This window comes from Carassius auratus, chromosome 32 (assembly GCF_003368295.1).
Source record: "Carassius auratus strain Wakin chromosome 32, ASM336829v1, whole genome shotgun sequence".
Taxonomy (NCBI): Eukaryota; Metazoa; Chordata; class Actinopteri; order Cypriniformes; family Cyprinidae; genus Carassius; species Carassius auratus.
The window spans coordinates 8,997,760-9,021,187 of record NC_039274.1 but is presented as its reverse complement, the minus strand read 5'-3'; the positions used below and the strand labels follow the sequence as shown (position 1 = coordinate 9,021,187).

General features: G+C 36.4%; 1 protein-coding gene across 1 annotated transcript; it reads right to left on the bottom strand.

The window, feature by feature from the left end:
- Window positions 1-267: 267 nt before the first annotated feature.
- LOC113051536 (stereocilin-like) lies at window positions 268-23,179 on the bottom strand. The gene is made up of 28 exons (XM_026215383.1): window positions 22,303-23,179; window positions 21,274-22,002; window positions 21,125-21,149; window positions 18,841-20,929; window positions 18,395-18,457; window positions 18,114-18,224; window positions 17,845-17,996; window positions 17,149-17,335; window positions 13,978-14,093; window positions 13,714-13,843; window positions 13,406-13,588; window positions 11,926-11,964; window positions 7,461-7,637; window positions 7,113-7,253; window positions 5,293-5,354; window positions 5,025-5,160; window positions 4,699-4,787; window positions 4,475-4,610; window positions 4,095-4,291; window positions 3,898-3,988; window positions 3,638-3,800; window positions 3,300-3,475; window positions 2,928-3,083; window positions 2,167-2,309; window positions 1,881-2,029; window positions 1,486-1,583; window positions 1,019-1,169; window positions 268-830 (listed from the first exon to the last, which is right to left on the bottom strand). Exons 1-28 carry the CDS (start codon window positions 22,376-22,378, stop codon window positions 745-747), a joined length of 6,051 nt encoding a protein of 2,016 aa, XP_026071168.1. The 5' UTR covers window positions 22,379-23,179; the 3' UTR covers window positions 268-744.
- Window positions 23,180-23,428: the final 249 nt, after the last annotated feature.

The following is a 23,428-nucleotide window of genomic DNA, read 5'->3' as shown; positions in this document are numbered from 1 at the left end:
TCGCAAAGGTCGCAAAGGTGACTTGACTTAATACATCAGGTCATAAACTAATGATAGCCATAATTATAATTTTAATAATAGTAGCATTAGTAGTACATTTTTATAATAATAATTATTATTATTATTATACTTAATTGTAGTTGTATCAAGTCCCCTTATAACGTCTCTTGTAATACTTTATTTCACCAACGTGAATAAATACATAGATACACAATCACTCTCAAAGACTCTCCTGTCCCACCCACTTTTTAAAACATAAGTCACGCCACTGCTTTATTTCCAAGGATATATGCATTGGTTATGCACAACAATACAAAATTTAAATGAAAGGAAAAGAAATTATTTTCACAATCAAGTTTTTACTTTGTTAATACAACCCCTTCAGATATTTTTCCAGAATTTCAATATGAACGCTGTTAAGTAGCAGTTAAATAAATAAATAAATAAATAATACTTATAAAAACAGGGCAAGAAATTGAACAAAGCACAAGTCAGTTTAGGCAATTACATACCTAGGCTGATACATTATTCTCCAAGCAAGCAAATATTCAAAAACAATCAAACAAAATCAAATTTTCACTGACCAACTATTATAAAGTGCAGAAGGAAATATTTCCATGAGTTATTGTTCTTGTATTTCTCATAAGTCTTATATATACATTGATACAGCTACATCACATTGCACATATTTGGAAAGAAAAGTTGGATTCAGTAAAGCAGAAATTCAGCAGCAACAGACCTAGCTCATCCCAGAGAAAACAACAGCATTATCAGGACACTGGAGAGGTAGAATAAAGGACTGGGGTGCATTGCAACTCCCAGTGACATGCCTGAAATGATACACAAAAATAACTGTGAGAGACAGAATAAAGAACGTTTAACAACCCAAAATCAATATCAATATCAATCATTCGTTCAAGTTTGAGATTAAATCACATATTTAACTTTTTTTAATTAATATATAATATAATAGAGTTTTTCCTTCTCACTCTGTTTTTCGCAACAGGAGTGAAAGTACCTCTGAAATCAACAGGTTTGTCCTCCCAGGGGTTGAGCACCATGGACAGGGCCGTCTGCTGTACTGAAGACAGAGCGGAGCGCTGGGTCTCAGTCACAGCAACAGCCTGATCATAGGTGAACATACGAATCTGTGCCTGGTTAAACACTACCTGTGCAGAGAGAGCAGAAACACCAGGTAATACAGATCCTAAAATGACTTCCAAATATTTTTTATAAAAATAAAAAAAACTGAGGACGTCATAAGAGTGTTCTGAGATCTTGAAATTGAGGTAAGAAATTAACAGTTTGTTTGATTTTTATCACTTGTTGTCAAATCGGTGACCGAATTAGGAAAAAAAATATATATATATTTTCCTATTATTGTGCTAATAATAGTTATGAATGCAATCAAATAGCGACATACATACATACCTCATACCGTTTAGTGCAAGGCATTAAAAAGGCTAGAGAAAAAAAGATACTAACTGCAAATTTGTCTGCTGGGATGAGAGAGATGGCAAGTGGGGTAATTCCTTCAATTTGTTCGCTCACCAAAGCAGACATGGCTATGTCAGGTAGTCCCGCTACATAAAGGGGAAAAACGCACAAAAACACCATAAATAGACAAAAAACATCAATCACCACAACTATGAACCAAAATGAGCAAATCAGGCACAAGTTCTTTAAGCTACTATTACTAATAAATAAATCTCTATGATTAACTATATCTGTTAATGGACTCTTTTTATCCAAAGTGACTTAAAAGTATGTTTATTACAGGAACAATTCCAACTTTGGTTAAGTGCCTTGCTCAAGGTCCACGTGGTGATTTCTGTGGGAATCAAACCACAAACGTTCTGATTACAAGTTCTGAGCTGTACCTGCAATCGCTCCGATCTCAATGAAGACCTCTGATCCCCAGGAGCTGACTGGTCCAAATGCCAAGCTATGACTGAGCAGCCCTATCAAAGCCTGCAGCTGCTCCTCAGAGCAAGACAAATTCAAACGGCCAAGCCACAAAACTGCTTTACTGGAATAAGAAGAACAACACTTTTCGCATTCAGGACAAGAGTAAATTTAATAGATAGAAACATACATGCAACACATTTTTAGATAATTTAGATCATTTCGATTTTTAATCATTTATTAAATGAATAATAATTCAACCTGAATTCCACTGGATTCAGGTTGCTCATGATTGGTGCATCAATCCCACACACAATGTGCCCCAATGCCACAAAAGTGCTGGAGTCTAACTGGCTAGGAGTCTTTCTGTTTGAGTTCAGAACCACGGAGAATAGTAATTTCAGCTGCAATTGCAAACAGAAGTCATTTACAATATGTACATTCAACCATTCAAAACAGGGTAAAACATAATCACAAAAAAAAAAAAAAAAAAAAAAAAAAAAAAAAATATATATATATATATATATATATATATATATATATATAAAGCATCAAAATTTTTTAATATGGATAATATTTAATATGTCTTAAGAACCAGTGTCAGCATATTAAAATAAAGGAACATGTGACACTGAAGACTGGAGTAATGGCTGCAGTAAACTTAAGCTTTGCCATCACAAGAATATATTACATTTTAAAATACAATACAGAAAACCATCATTTAAAATTGTAATCATATATCACAATTATTTTTTTGTTTTTCCTGTAATTTTGATCAAATAAACTCAGCCTTGGTGAGTAGTAGAGACTTATTTCATAACATAAAAAAATCATACCAATCCCAATGATTGAACATTAATGTGCATTAAAATGTATAATAAATAAAGAAATGAATAAAAACAGTATTCTCCAAATCAATCAAGTGCATATTCTTTCATTAGTGATATACCGTTTTTTTTACAAATCTCAATTTTACCAGCCATTCCAGCTCACTTTTACTAATGTGTTCACCAACATTTTACCTGTCTGCTGGTCCATGTGTTGAGAGCCCCCATAGCTGAAATTGACTGAATTTCAGAGAGTCTGAGAGAGGCCAATTCTTCAAGTGTGAGCTGAGTGGCAATTCGACCCAACTGAGAGATCACAGAAGAGTTAAAAGAGGAAGGCACCCCATACACCTAGAAACAGAAAAAAACAAAAAAATGAAAACCTATTATTCTGCCACAGATATGAAGATATTCACTAAATATCACCAACATATTTACACCAAGTGGAAAGTTGCAATTGAAAATGAGGATGTGTCTAATAAGGTGAACCAGCAAATTGTCACATCTCAAAAAAATGTAAAACAATATTATTTATGAGCATATGAGCTGATGGAGAAATTAGGGCACCTCTTTGGTCTTTGTAAGGAGCATTAACAACTCGTATGCACTGAAAAATGGATCCTGGCCAATGAGCTCCAAGCACCTCTGAAATGCAGCTTGTGGCATGTTTCTAAGGCTGTCAATAGTCCAGGCGGCAGGTTGTGTCACATGCAGGCTCTCACAAGAAGGGATCAGTCCAGTATCTAAGACACAGAGATGGAGAGATGAAATGAAAAGGGTTGAGTGGTCAAAAGTGTGAAGTGACAGCCATACTACTGTATTATATTTCTTCACAATCTGTAATTTAAAGTGAACAGAAGGATTTTAACAGATGACATACTGTCAAGGCAGAGAATTGTACTTACAAGGGACACGTCCTATTCTGAGGAAGCCGAGAAAGAACTGAAGCACAAACTGCTGCTTTTCAAACAGCTCTGACGGTTTCTGACACAGCGAGCCAAACTCTCCTCTCTCCCACTCCTGCTGACTCAGGAACAGCCTCTCGATGCGCTCTAAACTCATCAAACCCTGAAGACAAAACACAGGCAGACAATGATCGAAAATACTTGGTCAGTTGTCTTGAGGTACAATACGTCTGGAACAGCAGAAATATCTGGTCACTCACTAAGGGAATGAGCTGAATAGTGTCCTTCGGAAGAAAAAACAAGAAGCGGTCCACTTGGTTCAGAGTATCTGATGTCCAGTTTGTTACGGGGCTATGTGGAGAAAACAGTTCAGGTTTATTGACAACTTGTTGGGTTTGATGCAAGCTTTATTTTCCAGTGATTTATTAGAAACTAGAAAATGTTTTAGCGTCCATACCCAAATGTCCTCTGTTCCTCCAGCATCTTTGCCACCAGGTCTCTTTTATTGGCATTGTAGCAGAATCCTTGAAGGAACTCCAGACTTTCAACAAAAAAGCTCCTATCCAAATTCGAAAACATTTCATCTGTCACAAATGTAGCCATGACGCCTAGCGAAAGAAACTCCTCTTCAGTGTACAGGCCAGTGGACATATCCTGATGAGAAAATCAAAGAAACAGTGGTTGGAGATACCAACTGGTCAATTTGACATTAAAGCTCTTTTAAAAGGTGCAGGTTAAACAAAGTGTACATAATCAGTGTTGTTAACCCTTGTCAAAATCATTCACTGGATTGATCCACAGCAAAAGTATGTGTATGTATGAAATGATATTCTTTACCAGTCTTTGAACCATCTTGTCCACCAGGACAGCTTGTTTGGTGCTGGGAAGCAGTAGGAAGTAATATGGGTCCTGTATTATAATTTTCCTCAGGGAATGCATCTTATCTGGAGGAAATTTCTTAATGGTGCTCAGCCTTTAGACAATAACATGAAATTCAACAAGTGAAGACATTATTTTAAATACAAGTAAATGTAATTTGATTGAATTGAATTTTGACTCACGGAAGTGACAGAGCAATCTGAGAACCCAAATCTCCAAGTAACTCTGCGAAGAAGTCAAACCTATACAGTTCTTCAAATACACACTTTTTCTGTAGTACAGAAAAGAAAAAAAAACTTCTGTAAAGAGAGTGTTTGTGAAATACTCTATCCATTATTCAAGACATCTGTACTCAACTTACAGGTAGGCCTACACAAAATAGTATAGATTGAGCGAACTATGAGTAAGATCGACCTTAGTGAAGATTTGACTAAATAAAGAAGGTAATATGTAAATTGGTAATATGTAACATTTAGGTCCTGCATCTGAATCAAGGTTTACTAGATACCAGTGAGGGGTGGAGTGGCACAGGCTGCTCTCTCAGAAATATCATAATGTCACGTAGAGATGATAGAGACGCCAGGTTCTGGAACAATCTTCTAAGGTCTGTGCAACTCACTCCCGTAGCCAGGGTCCCCAGAGATCTGTCATGACCGAGAAAGAAAAACATGATCATACTTAAGTACAGTACTTCAGGGCGCAGTGTCATGATTCATTTTGTAGACCTTATTTATAATCACAAAATCAACTTACAAATTTCTAAAGACTAAACTTACAGAAATTCTTGTAGTGAGAGACTTGGGTGAGAGGCGACAGCCTCTTTAAAGAGAACTTTAGCCTGTTGAATAACAAAACATTACAAGTATTATATTGGAACGATCAAGGATTTAAGATTTTAGAATAGCTTTTAAATGTGCACAATTCAGATTATAGAAAAAAAAAGTACTAGCAAGGTAAGGTAAGTTAACCAGCAGATTGTTACCAACATTCCACAAAGAGCTTCTTTTGTGTTTAACAGATGAATGAAATTCATACAGGTTTGAAACAATATGAGTATGAGTAATAAAAAAATAGAAAATAATATATATATATATATATATATATATATATATATATATATATATATATATATATATATATATATATATATATATATATATATATATATGTATGTATGTATGTATGTATGTATGTGTATATATATATATATATATATATATATATATATATATATATGTATATATATATATATATATATATATATATATATATATATGTATATATATATATATATATATATATATATATGTATATATATATATATATATATATATATATATATATACATACATATATACATATATATATATATATATATATATATGTATATATATATATATATGTATATGTATATATATATATTTAGTTGAACTATCCCTTTAAGAAATTTACATATAAATCAGCGGGTACAGTTACTCTAACTTGTTAAATATTTATTCATACATTAACAGTAAAATCTTCTTGTCTCTGTAAGCTTATTTATAACAGTAGAGGGGGATTACAAAACATTTTCATGCTTAATGTCCCGGAAAAAAGGTACTTACGGTACCAGAGCAACTCAGGTTGGTTTTCATCTTATTTTCTGCTAGCTAACACATGATACACTGTCTAGGGTACTAAATCTGAGGTTATACAACAAAGAAGCTTTGTTGTGCTCCATTATCAATAATTAAACTAGCAATTAGACACTGGGTTATAATACAGATCTCTGTGGTAATAGGCAGTATCATGATGGAAAACACACTTGTTATGACCTCTTGCTCAAACAGCATATGAGTTAAAGTTTCACATAAGGATATGTTTTAGGTTTTTTGTTATGCGCTATTGAAATTTTACATGGTCTTTGCACTGTAAGAACAGATATACACATTGTTTTGTATTTTTTTCTACATCAAGTGTAGACAAAAACACTTTTTCTTTATTGTTACAAAAGATTTCTTTTTCAAATAAATGCTGTTCTTTGGAACTTTGTGTTCATCAAAGAATCATGAAATAATCTTGTCACAATTTTGACAAAATATTATTATATATTTTTAACATTGATAATAAGAAATGTTAGTTCAGCCCCAAATCAGCATCTCAGAATGATTTCTGAAGGACCGTGTGACACTGAAGACTGGAGAAACGGCTGCTGAAAATTCAGCTTTGCCATCACAGGAATAAATAATATAAAAAAAATATATGTCAACTAGTTTTACTATATTTTTCAGCCTTTATAAGCATAAATGTTTTCAAAAACATTAAAAGATCATACTGACCCCAATATCTAAATAAAAATGTATCACAATTTACAATTTAGTATTAAATTAAATGTAAGAAAAACAATTAAATTAAATATAAGAAAAACACTTTAATAACTCGGTAGGCAAATATAATAATGAAATCACTGCCATCATTCAGAGGGCCGCTGTTAACAAAATACTAATAATTTTTTTTTTACTTAAATGTAACTTTGCAAGAACTGTAGAGAAACTGTGAGTTTCTTACTGTAATTATGGTTGCTAAATGAAGTGTGTATGACTGGACTAGAATATACCTGCTGTGTGTTCCAGAGGCGAGTGTGTACAGCAGTGTCTCTGATCAGCAGCAGAGGGACTTGGGGAATCACACTGAGGAGTGGAGTGCTAGAGATGAAAGGATGGACTTTATCCATCCACTGGGACACAGTACTAGAACCCTGAAACCATGGAAGAAGAAATTCACAATATTTGTGCTAATAAGGGGGGGGGGGGGGTACAACAATTAAGGACATTTAATTTATATTTGGTTATGAATATCCATTCTGGATCATTTAGATTTATTTACAGCTGCTTCCCTTAACTAATACTCCAATATGAGATATTTGTGTTCAGAGGCCTAAAGGGAAAATCTGTGAGTTTCTTACCCAGAGTTTGGAGATGATAGTGTTGACCTGTGGAGGGGTCAGCCCAGGCGTCTGAAGGCTCATAGCAGGTAACGCTTTCAGCAGAACATCATTTGGTAAAGTCCACAGAGTCTCCACCTTTACTCCACTCACAAGAGATCCCAGCATAGACAAATTCACAGAGCCAGGTAGAGCCAACTGAGAGGGAGCACAAACAAACATAACACCTATATTATTTCCAAAATATGAGATTTAAATGACATTCAGTATCACTGAGATTTTACCATACACTGGGTTCTAGGACCACAAGATTGAGAGAAATATATATATATATATATATATATATATATATATATATATATATATATATCAAAGTGTTAAATCTATATTTTAAGTATATATATATATATATATATATATACATACAGATGCATGTCAAAAAAATTGATTATCATGGAAAAGGTCTTTATTTTTTGCAATTTAATTGACTTCTTTCAAGAGCAAACTTTTTTATATTATAGATCCATTGCACACAAACTTAAATATTTCAGTTTTTTTGTTTTAATTCTGATGGTTACGACTTATAAACAAAAAAATCAGTAACTCAAAAAATTTGATTATTCCATTTTGAGCTTAATTGGTTTGATTAATTTTGAGTATAAATACTGGGTACCTCTTGGGCTAGTTTAGAACATGAAACCACAATTATGGGAAAGACTACTGACTTGACAGTTGTCCAGAAGACAATCATCAACACCCTCCACAAGGAGGGTATGCTACAGAAGGTCATTGCTGAAAGGGCTGGCTGTTCCCAGAGTGCTGTATCAAAATATATTCATAGAAAGTTGACTGGAAAGAAAAAGAGTGGTAGAAAAAGATGCAAGCAACAGGGATGAACGCAGCCTTAGGAAGATTTTCAGGAAATCTGATTCAAGAACTTGGTAGAGCTTCACAAGGAGTGGACTGAAGCCGGAGTCAGCACATCAAGAGTCACCACACTCAGACGACTACAGGAAAAGGCGTACAGCTGTCACATTCCTAGAACCAAGCCACTCCTGAAGCATCTGTTATGGAGATGCTGATTTCATTTTGCAGCAGGATTTTATCACCTCCCCACAGTGCCAAAACTACTTTCAATTGGTTTGCTGACCATGATACTACTGTGCTTGACTGGCTAACCAACTCACCTGAATTAAACCTCACAGAGAATCTATGGAGTATTGTGAAGTGGAAGATAAGTAACATCTGACACACAACACAGAGGAGCTGAAGGCCGTTATCAAAGCAACCTGGGCTTCAATAACGCCTCAGCAGTGCCACAGGCTGATCGCCTCCATGCCACACCACACTGAAGCAGTAATTCATGCAACCAAGTATTGAATTCAGAATTAAACCTGCTTTGGAGATCTTGAACATTTCTGGTTTGTACAGTATTGTTCAAAATAATAGCAGTACAATGTGACTAACCAGAATAATCAAGGTTTTTAGTATATTTTTTTATTGCTACGTGGCAAACAAGTTACCAGTAGGTTCAGTAGATTCTCAGAAAACAAATGAGACCCAGCATTCATGATATGCACGCTCTTAAGGCTGTGCAATTGGGCAATTAGTTGAATTAGTTGAAAGGGGTGTGTTCAAAAAAATAGCAGTGTGGCATTCAATCACTGAGGTCATCAATTTTGTGAAGAAACAGGTGTGAATCAGGTGGCCCCTGTTTAAGGATGAAGCCAACACTTGTTGAACATGCATTTGAAAGCTGAGGAAAATGGGTCGTTCAAGACATTGTTCAGAAGAACAGCGTACTTTGATTAAAAAGTTGATTAGAGAGGGGAAAACCTATAAAGAGGTGCAAAAAATGATAGGCTGTTCAGCTAAAATGATCTCCAATGCCTTAAAATGGAGAGCAAAACCAGAGAGACGTGGAAGAAAACGGAAGACAACCATCAAAATGGATAGAAGAATAACCAGAATGGCAAAGGCTCAGCCAATGATCACCTCCAGGATGATCAAAGACAGTCTGGAGTTACCTGTAAGTACTGTGACAGTTAGAAGACGTCTGTGTGAAGCTAATCTATTTTCAAGAATCCCCCGCAAAGTCCCTCTGTTAAAAAAAAGGCATGTGCAGAAGAGGTTACAATTTGCCAAAGAACACATCAACTGGCCCAAAGAGAAATGGAGGAACATTTTGTGGACTGATGAGAGTAAAATTGTTCTTTTTGGGTCCAAGGGCCACAGGCAGTTTGTGAGACGACCCCCAAACTCTGAATTCAAGCCACAGTACACAGTGAAGACAGTGAAGCATGGAGGTGCAAGCATCATGATATGGGCATGTTTCTCCTACTATGGTGTTGGGCCTATTTATCGCATACCAGGGATCATGGATCAGTTTGCATATGTTAAAATACTTGAAGAGGTCATGTTGCCCTATGCTGAAGAGGACATGCCCTTGAAATGGTTGTTTCAACAAGACAATGACCCAAAACACACTAGTAAACGGGCAAAGTCTTGGTTCCAAACCAACAAAATTAATGTTATGGAGTGGCCAGCCCAATCTCCAGACCTTAATCCAATTGAGAACTTGTGGGGTGATATCAAAAATGCTGTTTCTGAAGCAAAACCAAGAAATGTGAATGAATTGTGGAATGTTGTTAAAGAATCATGGAGTGGAATAACAGCTGAGAGGTGCCACAAGTTGGTTGACTCCATGCCACACAGATGTCAAGCAGTTTTAAAAAACTGTGGTCATACAACTAAATATTAGTTTAGTGATTCACAGGATTGCTAAATCCCAGAAAAAAAAAATGTTTGTACAAAATAGTTTTGAGTTTGTACAGTCAAAGGTAGACACTGCTATTTTTTTGAACACACCCCTTTCAACTAATTGCCCAATTGCACAGCCTTAAGAGCGTGCATATCATGAATGCTGGGTCTTGTTTGTTTTCTGAGAATCTACTGAAACTACTGGTAACTTGTTTGCCACGTAGCAATAAAAAATATACTAAAAACCTTGATTATTCTGGTTAGTCACATTGTACTGCTATTATTTTGAACAATACTGTACATCTTTTTTTGATTGATCTTTGAGAAAATATTATACTTTTTTGAGATACTGAATTTAGTTTTTTCTTAAACTGTCATAACCATCAGAATTAAAACTAAAAAAACTTGAAATATTTCAGTTTTTGTGCAATGAATCTATAATATGAGAAAGTTTGATAATGAACAATTAAAGAAAATAACTTTTCTATGATATTCTATTTTTTAGATGCACTTGTATTTGAAGTGTGTATGAATATTATTTAAATTATAATATACTTTAATAACCTTTTATTGAAAACAATTATTTACATTATCACAAGAGAAAAGACTATTATGTTGTTAAAAAGCATTTCAAATAAATGATGTTCTTTTGAACATTCAAAGAAAAAAAAAAGTATCAGTTTCCCCCAAAAAATTTAGCTGCATATAATATTTAGCAACTTTCAAAATTGATATTAACAAGAAAATGAGAAAAAGCATAAAATCAGTATATTAAAATGATTTCTGAACGATCTTTTGACACTGAAGACTGGACTAATGGATGCTTAAAATTCAGCTTTGGCATCATAGGAATAAATTACAGTTTAATATTTAAATAGAAATAAAGAATATTCAAAATACTCAAATTGTAATAATATTTCACAGACAAAATATTTTTACTAAATGATTGATCAAATAAACACAGCCTTTGTGAGCATAAGGGACTTCTCTCTCTCTCTCAAAAAAAAAAACTTGAATGTTTGAATGGTAATGTGAATATATACATAGCTGCCTTAATATTTTAGGAAGTGGGTATATAGCAAAGGAATCATCATCATTTGGGGGTCCTCGGCATAAAAATTTTTGAAAACCCCTTACATAAACAATTGAACTAGTCTTAAATAATTAACGTGTGCCATAAGCAGACTATATTACAAAAACAGATATTTCCTTTGGGTGTCTCATTGACGGCACACATGTGAAAGAGTGCCAGCATGTGCCAGCTCACTACTGACACCCTATCTGACCTACACCACAATGTTCCCTTAAACCTTAGACACAAAATACAAAAGAGCTGCTTGACAACTTCCTTGTGCTTGGTGCAATCCTATACCTTGATGAACTGCCAAATCACATGGATCATATGAGTAAATGTTACATGCACTTTCAAACACGCAAAGTACATTTGTAAAGAGTAACTGACGGGTGAGTGTGTGTAAGGCCAATGCAATTGTCCTTGAAATACCCCAGAGTTGATTACACAGAGTTGTGGGCCAGCTGGCTGTGCAAAAGTGCTCACATCTCAAATACAGACACACCAAACACACACACACACACACACACACAAAAACACACAAACTCACGTAGGTTCACAGGAGACACTGGCCATTTTTTCAAACATTTAAGAAATAAAAAAAATAAGAGCAAGCTCAGCTTTTCCCAACTCTGACAGAAAATATATACTTACACTGAGATTGGCAGAAATCTTGTCGATGATAACACGTGCCTTTGACAACAAAAAAAAACTATATTGATTAATAAGCAGTGAATAAGGCAGTGCATCATAAAGCAATGAACTGATGATGAATAAATATTCTGATTGATCAATTATTTTATGAAAATTTATATAGGTATTAGGTTTTTCTGACTTTTACAAGAACATTCTACTGACATCTGAAGCTTTCTGTTTTTCCATTGTGCTCCCATCTTCTGCCTTCCTTATGTTTTGGGTGGACATTGAGATGGATATGCAGAATTCATGTTTAGTCATGCAGAAATGATTAAAAGGGTTGAACAGTGACACAGTCCTCTACCTATATCAGATACCATGGTTCCTCTGACAGCAGTCTTCCATCTGTTGTAATACCCACACTGCCTGCTTGTAACCTTTGACCTCTACTCAATTTCTCACCCACTAGGGTCTACTCAGTGTCTAAAATTAACACACCAAATGCAAAATGCAAGTAAAAATGGTCTTAGGCAAGCACATAAAACCATACTAGGCTTTCTGGCCGGTAGCATTGTTAGAATTGTAACATTACAAGGCGTAGGTCAAACTCTAAGATATCTTAACATCTGAACCTTGCTGATGTAATATGAGCGGTTCAAATAAAATTAATAACAATGCTGAATATTTCTCACACTACTCTACCAAAATCAAAATATGAAAAATATAAATATAAATGTTTCTCATATTCCTTTTAATGTCTACTTTTATTTTCTTTTTACTTTTTTCTTTCTCTTGTTTTTTATTAATATTTATTTTAGACTAAAATACTTTTTTGGAAAACACTTTAAATGACCTTCATGTATAAAATAAGGTGCTATTTTAATAAACTGCCTTGCCTATGACTGACCTGTCTGTGATGTTTGTCATAAAATTCTAGGGAAAATCTCATAGGAATAGATACACATTTTTAAATAGGGTGGCCATATGCGCCGTTCATATGGGAAACGTCTTGGCCAGGATTTTAATAATGCCTAAAACATCCAAAGCAGTTTGACCAATAACATTCAGGTATTGTACACAATCGAGCATTCATGGGGCTGCGGGTGAGAAGGTGAGATTCACAGGAAACAATCAAAGCAATGCAAATATTTGCACGTGTTTGTTCGTACGTTTGACTTGAAGCGTCACTGTGCACCAATCATAAAAAAGACACCAAAGTAGGTGCGAAAGCGATTTGAAAGCATAAGGAGCCATCTGCTCTGCTCTCTATAGCTCTTATGAATGTCACACAATGATAGACCTGCACAGTGCAAACAGCCCAAACCTGGATATTTTAGGCAATATTAAAGTCCTGGCCGGGACATGTCCCGTATAACCACCATATTTTTAATGCAAAATTGTATCATGACTTGTAAGAAATATTTATGGCCTGTAAATTTTGCTAAATGATTTGCTTCGTGTGGCAAATGCATGCAGATATGGCAAAGATGGTGTGTACCTGTGCAGGGGTGAAAGGCACAGAGGCGAGGGTCCTGAGAGCAGGCATGAGCTGGGCTGAGGTAAGCTGCTGCAGGACACTAGATCCCAGTAGAGGCAGAAAAGGGCCAAGCTCAGAGACTCTCTGAGGAGTGAGACTGGATGGAGACTGCAAGTCAGACGATTTCAAGACCAAGCCGGATATCTGGACACAAAAAGAAAAGAAACCACAAACCAGAGGCTATTTTATATTTACCACTACAGTTAAGTTTTAAAACAATTTTAAAGAAGCAATAAATGAGACTATTTATCTGAAACATGTTTACTGACCATGTTGCTAGGAACACTAAAACCCTGAATTGCACATGTCCTAATATTGTCCTGGATCACAGAGAAGGCTTCTGTTCCTGCATATGCCATCAGCTGGCTGGGGTGAGCCAGACAGGTCAGGTTTCCTAACCTGGAGGGGTGTGAGAGGAAACTTTTTTTTTTTTTTTTTTGCTTTTTACATTTCCATGTCCCAAATAAAAAAAATATATAAAAAAATTAAGAAACTGTATTGATTTACAGTAAAAAGCACTGTATTTAGCTAACCTCCTGAACTCGTCAACAGTGAGATTCCGGAAGGTTCCAGTGAGACTCTGAGCAATGAACTGCTGCTTAAGTGGACTCAACGTGTTACTCATCAGGACATCCAATCCATCCAGCAGCTAAGAAAACAACAATGAGAACTAGAATTAAAAGTTAGTGAACTAACTTTGATGTTGGCTTGGCCATCTTGGCCATGGAGCAAAAGAGCCAAAGTACTTGTGTGCCCAACATTGAGTTGCCCCGCTGCAAAATTAATACACATAATAATGCCATAAAAAAATACACCTGCAACAGTCTTTTTCCATGCTCCCTTGCTGTTTTCTTTTTTTAATAAAAAGCCTGGGCTATGATAACAGCTATGACAGGGTTGTCTAGCTGGATGTGAAATAAGTCATGCCTATTTTTCTCGTGTATGTATTTCACAGTCCTGCCACCGTCGCGTTGTGGGCAACGACACACAAGATTACTGAAACAATGCATTTTAAATCAAGGAGATCATAAGGGGTCCAAGCACAATGGTTTGTATAGATGATGCAGTTACACACTGTTTAAAATTGTTTAATTTGTACTGTATGTTCATTCTATTTATTTATTTGTGCTATTTACATAATGTTTACTTTTTTTAAGTTTGTTTTTGTTAATGTAAAATAGCACTGCATAGTCTTCACTGTAAGATAAAAACACAATCAAACCAAAATGTATTCAGACACCTTCAACATTTCTCACATAATCACAGTTTATTTGCTGTAGTTTAGAAAGTGGTAATAATATATGACAATAACTCAGAACAAATTCATCTTGATAATTTCGGATAACTTTGATAAAAAGATATGTAATGGAATCAACCAAAACTTCAGACTGTCAGTATGACAATATTTACACAACTATCAATACTTTGTTGAACAGTTACCAAGCAAGAAATGCTTCATTTGGTTCAGTCTGTGGTGTGAAAAGGTTGCATTAACAATTAAAGAAAGAAACACTTAAGCAAAACATGGGCAGGTCCTTAATTATTATTTTTTTAAATAAATTTCACTGGTAGCCTACTGTATGAAGAATTAGTGGGTATAATATTTCACAGATCACTATTTTGCCATACTCACTTACATAAATGAACTAGTGGCCTGCACCCACTAGTAAAACAATTCTATCTGATTTTTGGATTGACTTTGGATAAATTCTTGTACTACAAGGTAATTAGTCAAGAGCAGTGAGTGATTTACTTTCATTTTCATACATTAAAGACTCTGACAGCAGAGCTAGTAAATTAGGCGCGGTCCCTTTAAGAGACAAACGCATCCATTATGATGATACACATCCGATTTTTTTTTTGCAAATCTTTACTTTCACTTAAGACATAACCACCTATTTATTCGAACACACTTTCCAACACGGGTATTTCGACATATTTTGTATGTATTTGTTGTCGGTACAAAAGCAAGAAGACTTTGAGACGCGTCTCTGCTTGCTCCCTGAACACCAGAACACCGCGCTGCTGAATTGAGCTCTTTTGCTTTTCGCTCTTTTTTCAGTTTATTTAAACTGCGATTTGAATTTGTTCGTTCAGGTCCAGGAGGAAGTGAACGTCCTGAACGGCAGCTCTGTTCAGTGTTGCTGTCCCTGTCCGCGATACGCGCGGCTCTCTCTCGTGCACACGCGCCATCAGCTGCTCAGTTGTTTCCCGCAGCGCGGGGCTGAAGCGCGAGCTCACTGTGACGTTCCGCCTGATGATTCAGTTAGAAACCAGCTAAGACCAGCGTGACAGTGGCCAAAACTACTTTAAAACCATTTAATATATTATTCAAATTGTTTTGTGCCGTTTCGCTGCAGTGTTTTAATGTGAAAGGCTGTAAATGTGTACTTCAAGTGTTCAGAGAAATACATGGCGAGCTCGCTGTGATGTTCAGCCTGATGATTCAGTTAGAAACCAGCTAAGACCAGCGTGACAGTGGCCAAAACTACTTTAAAACCATTTAATATATTATTCTAATTGTTTTGTGCCGTTTCGCTGCAGTGTTTTAATGTGAAAGGCTGTAAATTCTCTGTGGACTTCAAGTGTTCAGAGAAATACATTGCCAGCTCGCGAGCAGTTGGCTGCCGCGAATATATAATGTTATTACTTTAAACAGTTCAGAAACATCTGAATTTAGCTCTTGGTGTGTTCTAACGTGTGGATTGCGTGTAATCGCGTTTTTAAAAGGTCTTAAATAAGAATGAATTCGCTAGGTCTCGGCTCCGTGTAGACAGCCTGGGCTGAGCAGCAGTATTTTTAACCAGTTTAAAAGTGAAACGAAACCCGACTCCGCCCCTAAATGTCATTGCAACTGTAGGGGCGCAATTTTTTTATTTTTTTTTTACATTTAAAAATTAATAAAAAAAAAACTTTAAGTCTGATCACTCTGAAAAGATATAGCACACACCACCCCTCTATCCCGCAGGTGTCTGCCGAGTTTGGGGCTTGTGGCTTTAAAGCCCTAGGAGGAGTAGCGTTCAGAATTTTTTTCTCAGAAGAATAATAATAATAAAAATAAAAATAAGTTTAAATAGCATAACAGTATGTTGGCTTGTTGCCAAGCCAACATAACAAGAGTATGTCATAACTGATCATTTAAGACAATAGTCATTTAAACATCAAATGGTAATTTTTAATTGATCTTAAACGGTCATTTTAAAACAGAATGACTGCATTGTAAAAAATGATTTTCTATGTTGTAAACAAAACAAACAATTTTAGAGTACATTTCACAAAGAAATACTATTTCATTCTTTCTACTTCAAATTATTTCTTCATTGCTTTATTTGTGTAACTGACACTAGCAATTTCTGAGTGATTCAAGGTAAATCCTAAACTTTTTTTTCTGGTATATAAAATATTAACCATTCTATATTTTCTATTCTATTCTATTTCATATTATATTCTATTATATTTTCTGAAATGTCCTGTTTATATGAACAGCAGTGAAGAACTTTTCATCTCGGTGCTAGAACCAAAGTCCACTACACAGCCATTCTTAATTCATGTGTTTCTGTGTTTATTTATTAAAAACAGACTACAAGGGCATGTCTGTTACAATTAACCAGTGGCAAGCCTTGGCATTTTCCCCAGATGAGCTGCCTGAGGGTTAACTGGAGCCAGATGGGTTCAGGTATCTTTGTGAGGTGATGGGCTGTTACCTGAGCAGGTGAGAAGTACTGGAAGCTCTGAAAGGGCAGATAGGCGATCAGGTTACCAGTGTCTCTGATAACGGATAAGCTGCCGGCTGTCATGTTAGGCAAGCTCATGGACTGACTGAACCATCGACCAAATGCTTGCTGCTGCTCCAGGGAAAGGTTTTTGATGCTGAAGTTAATTATGCCTAACCTGGAGAAAAGTAGGGGAGTGGAGTGTTTTAAACACTTTGAATTATGTGTAAAAATAATTATATATTTTATTATTGTCGTTAATGTTAACTAAATGAATTACAAATACATTTTTATGGAAATAAAGCTGAAATATAAGATAAAAATAATAAAATGAGAACTGTAGCCTAGGGAACTAAGTGATATAAATAAGTAGAATTTTAAATAAAAATAAATGAAAGCTAAATAGAAAAATCTAAAAATTACAGATTATACTTACAGAATATAAATCATTTTAAATTTACATATAAATGTATCTATCATTTAAATTAATTGTAGTATAAATTGTCCCACTTAGGATTCAATTGTTTGCTTTTCAAATCAGCCATAATCATCATAAACAAGTATAAAATGAGGTTGAAATAACAATAATAATTTAAATAATAAACAAAGTGAAAAAAAAAGAAGAATTGAATGGTGTGATTAAGAGATGGTCCTTTTTAAGCTCAGGTATATGTGTTTGTCACTCACACATTGATATTATTTTGTAGCGGCATTGACAAGATGTCTGAAGGTGTAGCTAGAGCCAACAAAATACCCATGTCAGAAAACAGGCTAATATCCTTGGGCAGGTGTATTTGGAAGAGCACCGACACCATGGTTTGCAGATAGTCATCTGTTAGCTTCAAAAAAGAAAAGAAAAAAAACTGTAAATCACATCAATTCATTTATCTTGATTGTTTGTTCCTTGATTGTTTTTGTTTTTTAATATATAATGATGCAATGATGAGATGGTCGACCTGCAAAGTGGCATAGTTCCTGTTATAGTACAGCAGAATCTCCCTCACAATCATGCTGTCTGCTGCACTGAGCACTGATCTCAGATGAAACAGAGGAATACGGAAATACTCCTGCAAAAGCAATCATGTGTAATTCAAGCTGTTACTCACACTGATTTCAAAAGCAGATATTCTGTGAGAATGATAATGTGGATTGACAAAGCAAACTATTAATTTGATTCAATCACTTTCAGGTGTTATTTTAAAAATGTGAAACATGCTAATTTAGTTGTGCATCCAACCTTGATCAGGAAGAAGTTAGTGGGCATATTTCTTCCTGTTTGCATCAGACTGGTCAGAACTTTCTGAAATACACATATGCAAAGTTTCAACCGGAAATGCAGAAGGAACAACAACAATATACATCAGGTATTTGTATCACAGTACTAATGTAGAGACAAATCAAATGACTCAAGAGTTAATATTACATGCTAAGGAAGAGATTTCGATTATCCGGTGTCAGGTCTAACACCTTATACCACATGTTGATGAACTAGATCATGGGTCAATTACAAAAAGTGGTGAACCCTGTAAGGGATATGCTTAACTAATAATCAGAAATAAACAGAAGAACCTCCAGAACTAGCTCACAGTGTCTTTTTTGGGAAACAGTGGTCTAATAAAACAATGATATGCCCTGTTCTTAATATGTAATATGTATTTGTAGAGATTTAATAATAATACCAACCCCAAAGCACTGCAAAAGCACACGCTTGTTGTCAAAGTTGGTTTCATTGTCCATGTAGGCGACAACTGATTCCAACACACTAAGCTGAATATACTCTGTCATCCTTAGAGAGGTCATGTGGTTTTCTTCTAGAGCCAACAGCAGGACAACCCACAGGCTGGTGGCCTGCTTGACCATCGCTGTCACTTGTGTAGTCATAAGATTCTCCAAGCGAGGTTGGAGGATTGTTATCCCACAGTGCAACAGCAGCCAAAGACCCTGGACTTGACTGGCACCGGGTTGGCAGACAGCGCTGAAGTCTGTGCTGCATGTCCAGTTTAGCCTTTTAGCTAACTCCCTAGTTAGACATGTCTGGGGAGCTGTTACATTGCTCCCACTGATGGTGGGGTTTGGGGGAGTGGTGAATGTGGCACAGAGAGTGCCAACCTGGAGGCTGGAGGCCTTCTGGGTGATGTGGAGGAGCATGGAAGAGTCAGCACAGACGAATGAGGTAAAGTTGGCCTGGTCATATTCCCAGCATAGAGCAAGGAGAGAAGCATTCGGGAGAAACAAAGCCCAAGTGGAGTACTGACACTCCTCAGCTGGTTGGAAAACCATCAGGCTCCCATTCCCATTACCATTCCCAGCCCCAGCACCTGGGCCAGGAGCACTCAGGTTTAAGCATTGCTCCAATAACCAGGTGTTGTTTAAATTGGCCAGCAATTTCTGGAAAACTGTAGTGTTGGCACATACATTGCGAGTGAAATTCTCAGTGTCAAGATCTGCACAGAGAGCAAGGTCAGTCATGTCTACTATAGTAAGCTGGCTCCAATCTGAATAGACACAAACCTTCTTCAACATGTTTGTGGTGTTATTATCAGAGCACTCTCTAATCAGCCACTGGTTGTCAACATGAAGGGACAACTTGTCATACAAGGGTTTGTTGCAGCAGACGTTCTGATAGAAGCCAATCTGGTCGTACTGCCAGCATAGACCGACCACAGACGGATCCACAGACATGTTTGTCCATTTGCTATAGTTACACCAATTTCCAATGTTCAGCAGTGGTGGGCTCGTAGTGGGATTCCTGACATAGTTGTTGCAATATTGCTCTACCCAAGCATTTGCGCTGTCCTGCACAAGTAGAGTGACGAACTTGTGGTCATCACACACCTCATTAATAAACTGAACCTCATCATTTTGGATACATACAGAGATCTGTTCAGGGCTGATTGCTTGTAAGTTCTTCCATTCAGAGTATTTGCAAAACTCAGCCACAATGGCGTTGATGTCAATTTGTGGAGGAGGTTCAGAGCAATTGGGCTTCAGCCAGTTGTTTTCTTCAGTGGAGAACACAACCATAAAGAAGATCGTACTGTCACACAAAAGAAACTGAAATCTCTCCATGTCATTATACCAGCAGAACGTCACAATTGATGGGTCGATGGTTTCAGCAGTCCATATGTTATATGAACAATACAGGTTGACTATGTAAGAGTCTGATGTGTTTGCACAGAATTCCCACACCCATGCATTGCTAGGATTTCTGACCAACACTTGAATAACTTCAGCGTTATTACACACAGCAAGGATGAATGCCGCACGATCATTTTCACTGCACATTGTGACCAAAGCTGGGTCTGTGGCACCATCACTATTCCAGTTCTGGTAGTCGCAGAGGAGTTCGCTGAGGCTGAGAGTGGACCGTGCAATACGACTTGATTGTCCGGTGCCAGGATCACTGCAGGGCTCAGTAAGAGGCAAGATGCCATTCTTGATAATGTGACACATGTTCCTCCATACTGTTGTCACTTCGGTTTGAGAGAGCGTGCTGAGTGCTCGACACATCTGATAAAGGACATAAGATTCCTGAGATTTTGCTCCTAAAATTGCTTCACAAAGTGTTTCGTTAAGTTGGTTCAGGTTTTGTTGTTCACAAGTGAGAATAGACATGGGAATGTCCACTGAGGGTGTGCCAGTACGACTGAACTGGATGCTGCTTGGGGCCTGACATTCTGGACCTGGGAAACTGCAAGGAGGAGTTTCAGGAACCAAAATCATATCCAGAAGTGACTGTCCAAAAGACCAGCTCACATTATGATTTATGCCCCTAAATACAGAAAACAAGCGATAGAATGAATAAGTGTCTTCTCATAGTAAAAATACAAATGGAAATTAATACTTTTATCATCAGAAAAGTAATATGATCACTTTTTTACTTTAAATAATGTTGATATATCATCATAATATAATATAATATATTTTCTCCATATTTGTAAAAGGATATAGGCTTTCAGTGACATACCACATGATAAGCTGTTTGAGGTCACCTGTGCACAAAAGACAGAAGGAGACATTGATGGAGAATCACTTATTGAAAAACAAAAAAAAAAAAAAAAACAGTAACTACATACATTTTTATGTAACTTAACTTAACCTAAAGCTATGACACACCTTGCTGACAATTCTCACTCTGGTCTAGGGTAGGAATTTCAATGCCAAACTGTAATCCAAGTTTTAGAAAATCCAATGGAGTTTGAAATGCACTCAACATGACATCAGACATGAATGACATCAGACGTGGAAATGCCATGTCCAAAAAACTATTCCACAGTGCTAAAAAGTCATCTGATAGCAGATAAAGTGGGAGGTCTGAGGACAAAACATTCGTCAACATCTCCTGAAGAGAGTTTAATTGAGCCATGGTGGGGTCTGCCATTCGCAGATTAGATGTTGACATGCAAGCTTCAGCTTTAACAGAGGAGATCACAGAAAGTACTTGTTCATTCAATGCAGATGAAACGGTACTGGTTAAATCTGCTTGCCATCCACAGGGCTGTCTGTCCGCCAAAATGCAAATTAAAGCCTGAGGAAGAGTTTCAATAAAACTGTCAATCAAAGCAGGCTGGTTTATAGAGAATAAACTGTTGAACACTGTCAAGTAAGAATCTAGGCTAGTGCTGTCAATTGCCATTCTCTCAAGGGGTGCTGACATTCTGCTCATTCTCTGATGGAGATTTGGCAGGGCCTCTTCTCCATGTTCTTCTTTTGACAAGGATCTGATGTTCTCCATCATCACTTTGATGTTCCTCTCAAATTCATCCTCACTCCTGGAGCTCTTTTCACTCTGTCTGATGATGGTTTTGGGTGATGAGGGTTTTATGGAGCCAACACATGCAATCACTTTGAAGAAGAGGGGGGAAAATGTGTTAATGCATTAATATAGCTGGTGAAAGAAACGGACCCTAGGTATTCGTAAACGAAGGGCATGCTGAAAATAAAATAATTATTATTTAAATATGGATAACATGTCATCTGAAAATCAAATGTTGGTTGGTTTTAAATATCTTCACTCTGACAATTATAAGTTCACCTTAAAAAATTCCGATCTGGCAGAGTTAACATAAGAAAAGATTTATATGCATTTTATATAATACTGTTAAAAGAGAGAGAGAGAGAGAGAGAGAGAGCAAGCAAGCTTACCTAAAATGATGCTGAGCATAAGCAACATCAAACTCCCTCCCCGAAGCATTTTCACTGAGGAAAGTCCCGATGTCATTGAGGCTGGTTTTTAATTTAACACAAGCATTACCACTGTCGGGAGAGACTTCATTTCTTTTTTTTTTTTGATTCCAAAAGATAGCTAACATAACATACTGTGCCCTGCAGTATCGCCTCTGTGTGTAGTGATTCCTGTATTTCGTCTCTGTTCCATCACGGCTGCCGTGTCACCGCAACTCAATCCTACATCAGTCGCCTAATTAAACAGAAGCAGATAGTAAGTGCGAAACCCAGGCCAAGAAACACACGGAACGGATTTGGGAGCGGAGACTCCGACGAAGTGCTGAAATATTAACAGGTCGTGTTGACTGTCAGCATCTCGGTCACAGTAATATACACCCAAACAGCGACAGGTAGAAACAAACGTAAGCACAGGTGGGTGGGTGTTAAGATCATGGGCCCTCAGTGTCCCGCGGTAAAACAACACGAGCATATGCTTTACAACACACCTACAATAGCGACGATAGTGTAAGAGAGAGAATGTTGTAACTGAAAGTAGTGAATCATTTTTTTTAGCGCAACCCATTCAAAACATTTTAGTAAAAACATTCCATTTAAGCCCATGACATTATGCTAATAATTCATAAAACGTATTAAATCTAGATTTAAAACAGGTCGTCACAACTTAGTACCAATGCATTTTTGTACCTGACTATCCAATCGTTTAAAAAAAAAACCGATTTGAAGCTTATTTACATTTGTAAGTTTTCATTTACAAATGAGTTATAAAGATTAATTTGATTGGTTCCTGATTTCTAAAAGGCAATCCATGACAAAACGTTTACCCATTTTTGTTTAAACCACTGTAGTTACAATTTATCGTAACTAACATAAGACACTTACGCATTTGGCAGATGCTTGCATTCAAGGTACATATTTGCATGTTACTGAAGACATTTCCCTGATTGTTACTGGCCTTGAAATCACAATTTTCTAGTTCCATGATTAAAGGGATGGAACTACAAAACATAAGTAAAGTTTTATTTTAACTCATTTTATATGAATTAACCTGCTCTAACTCAAGTAACATCAAGGCTTTCAAGCGCAC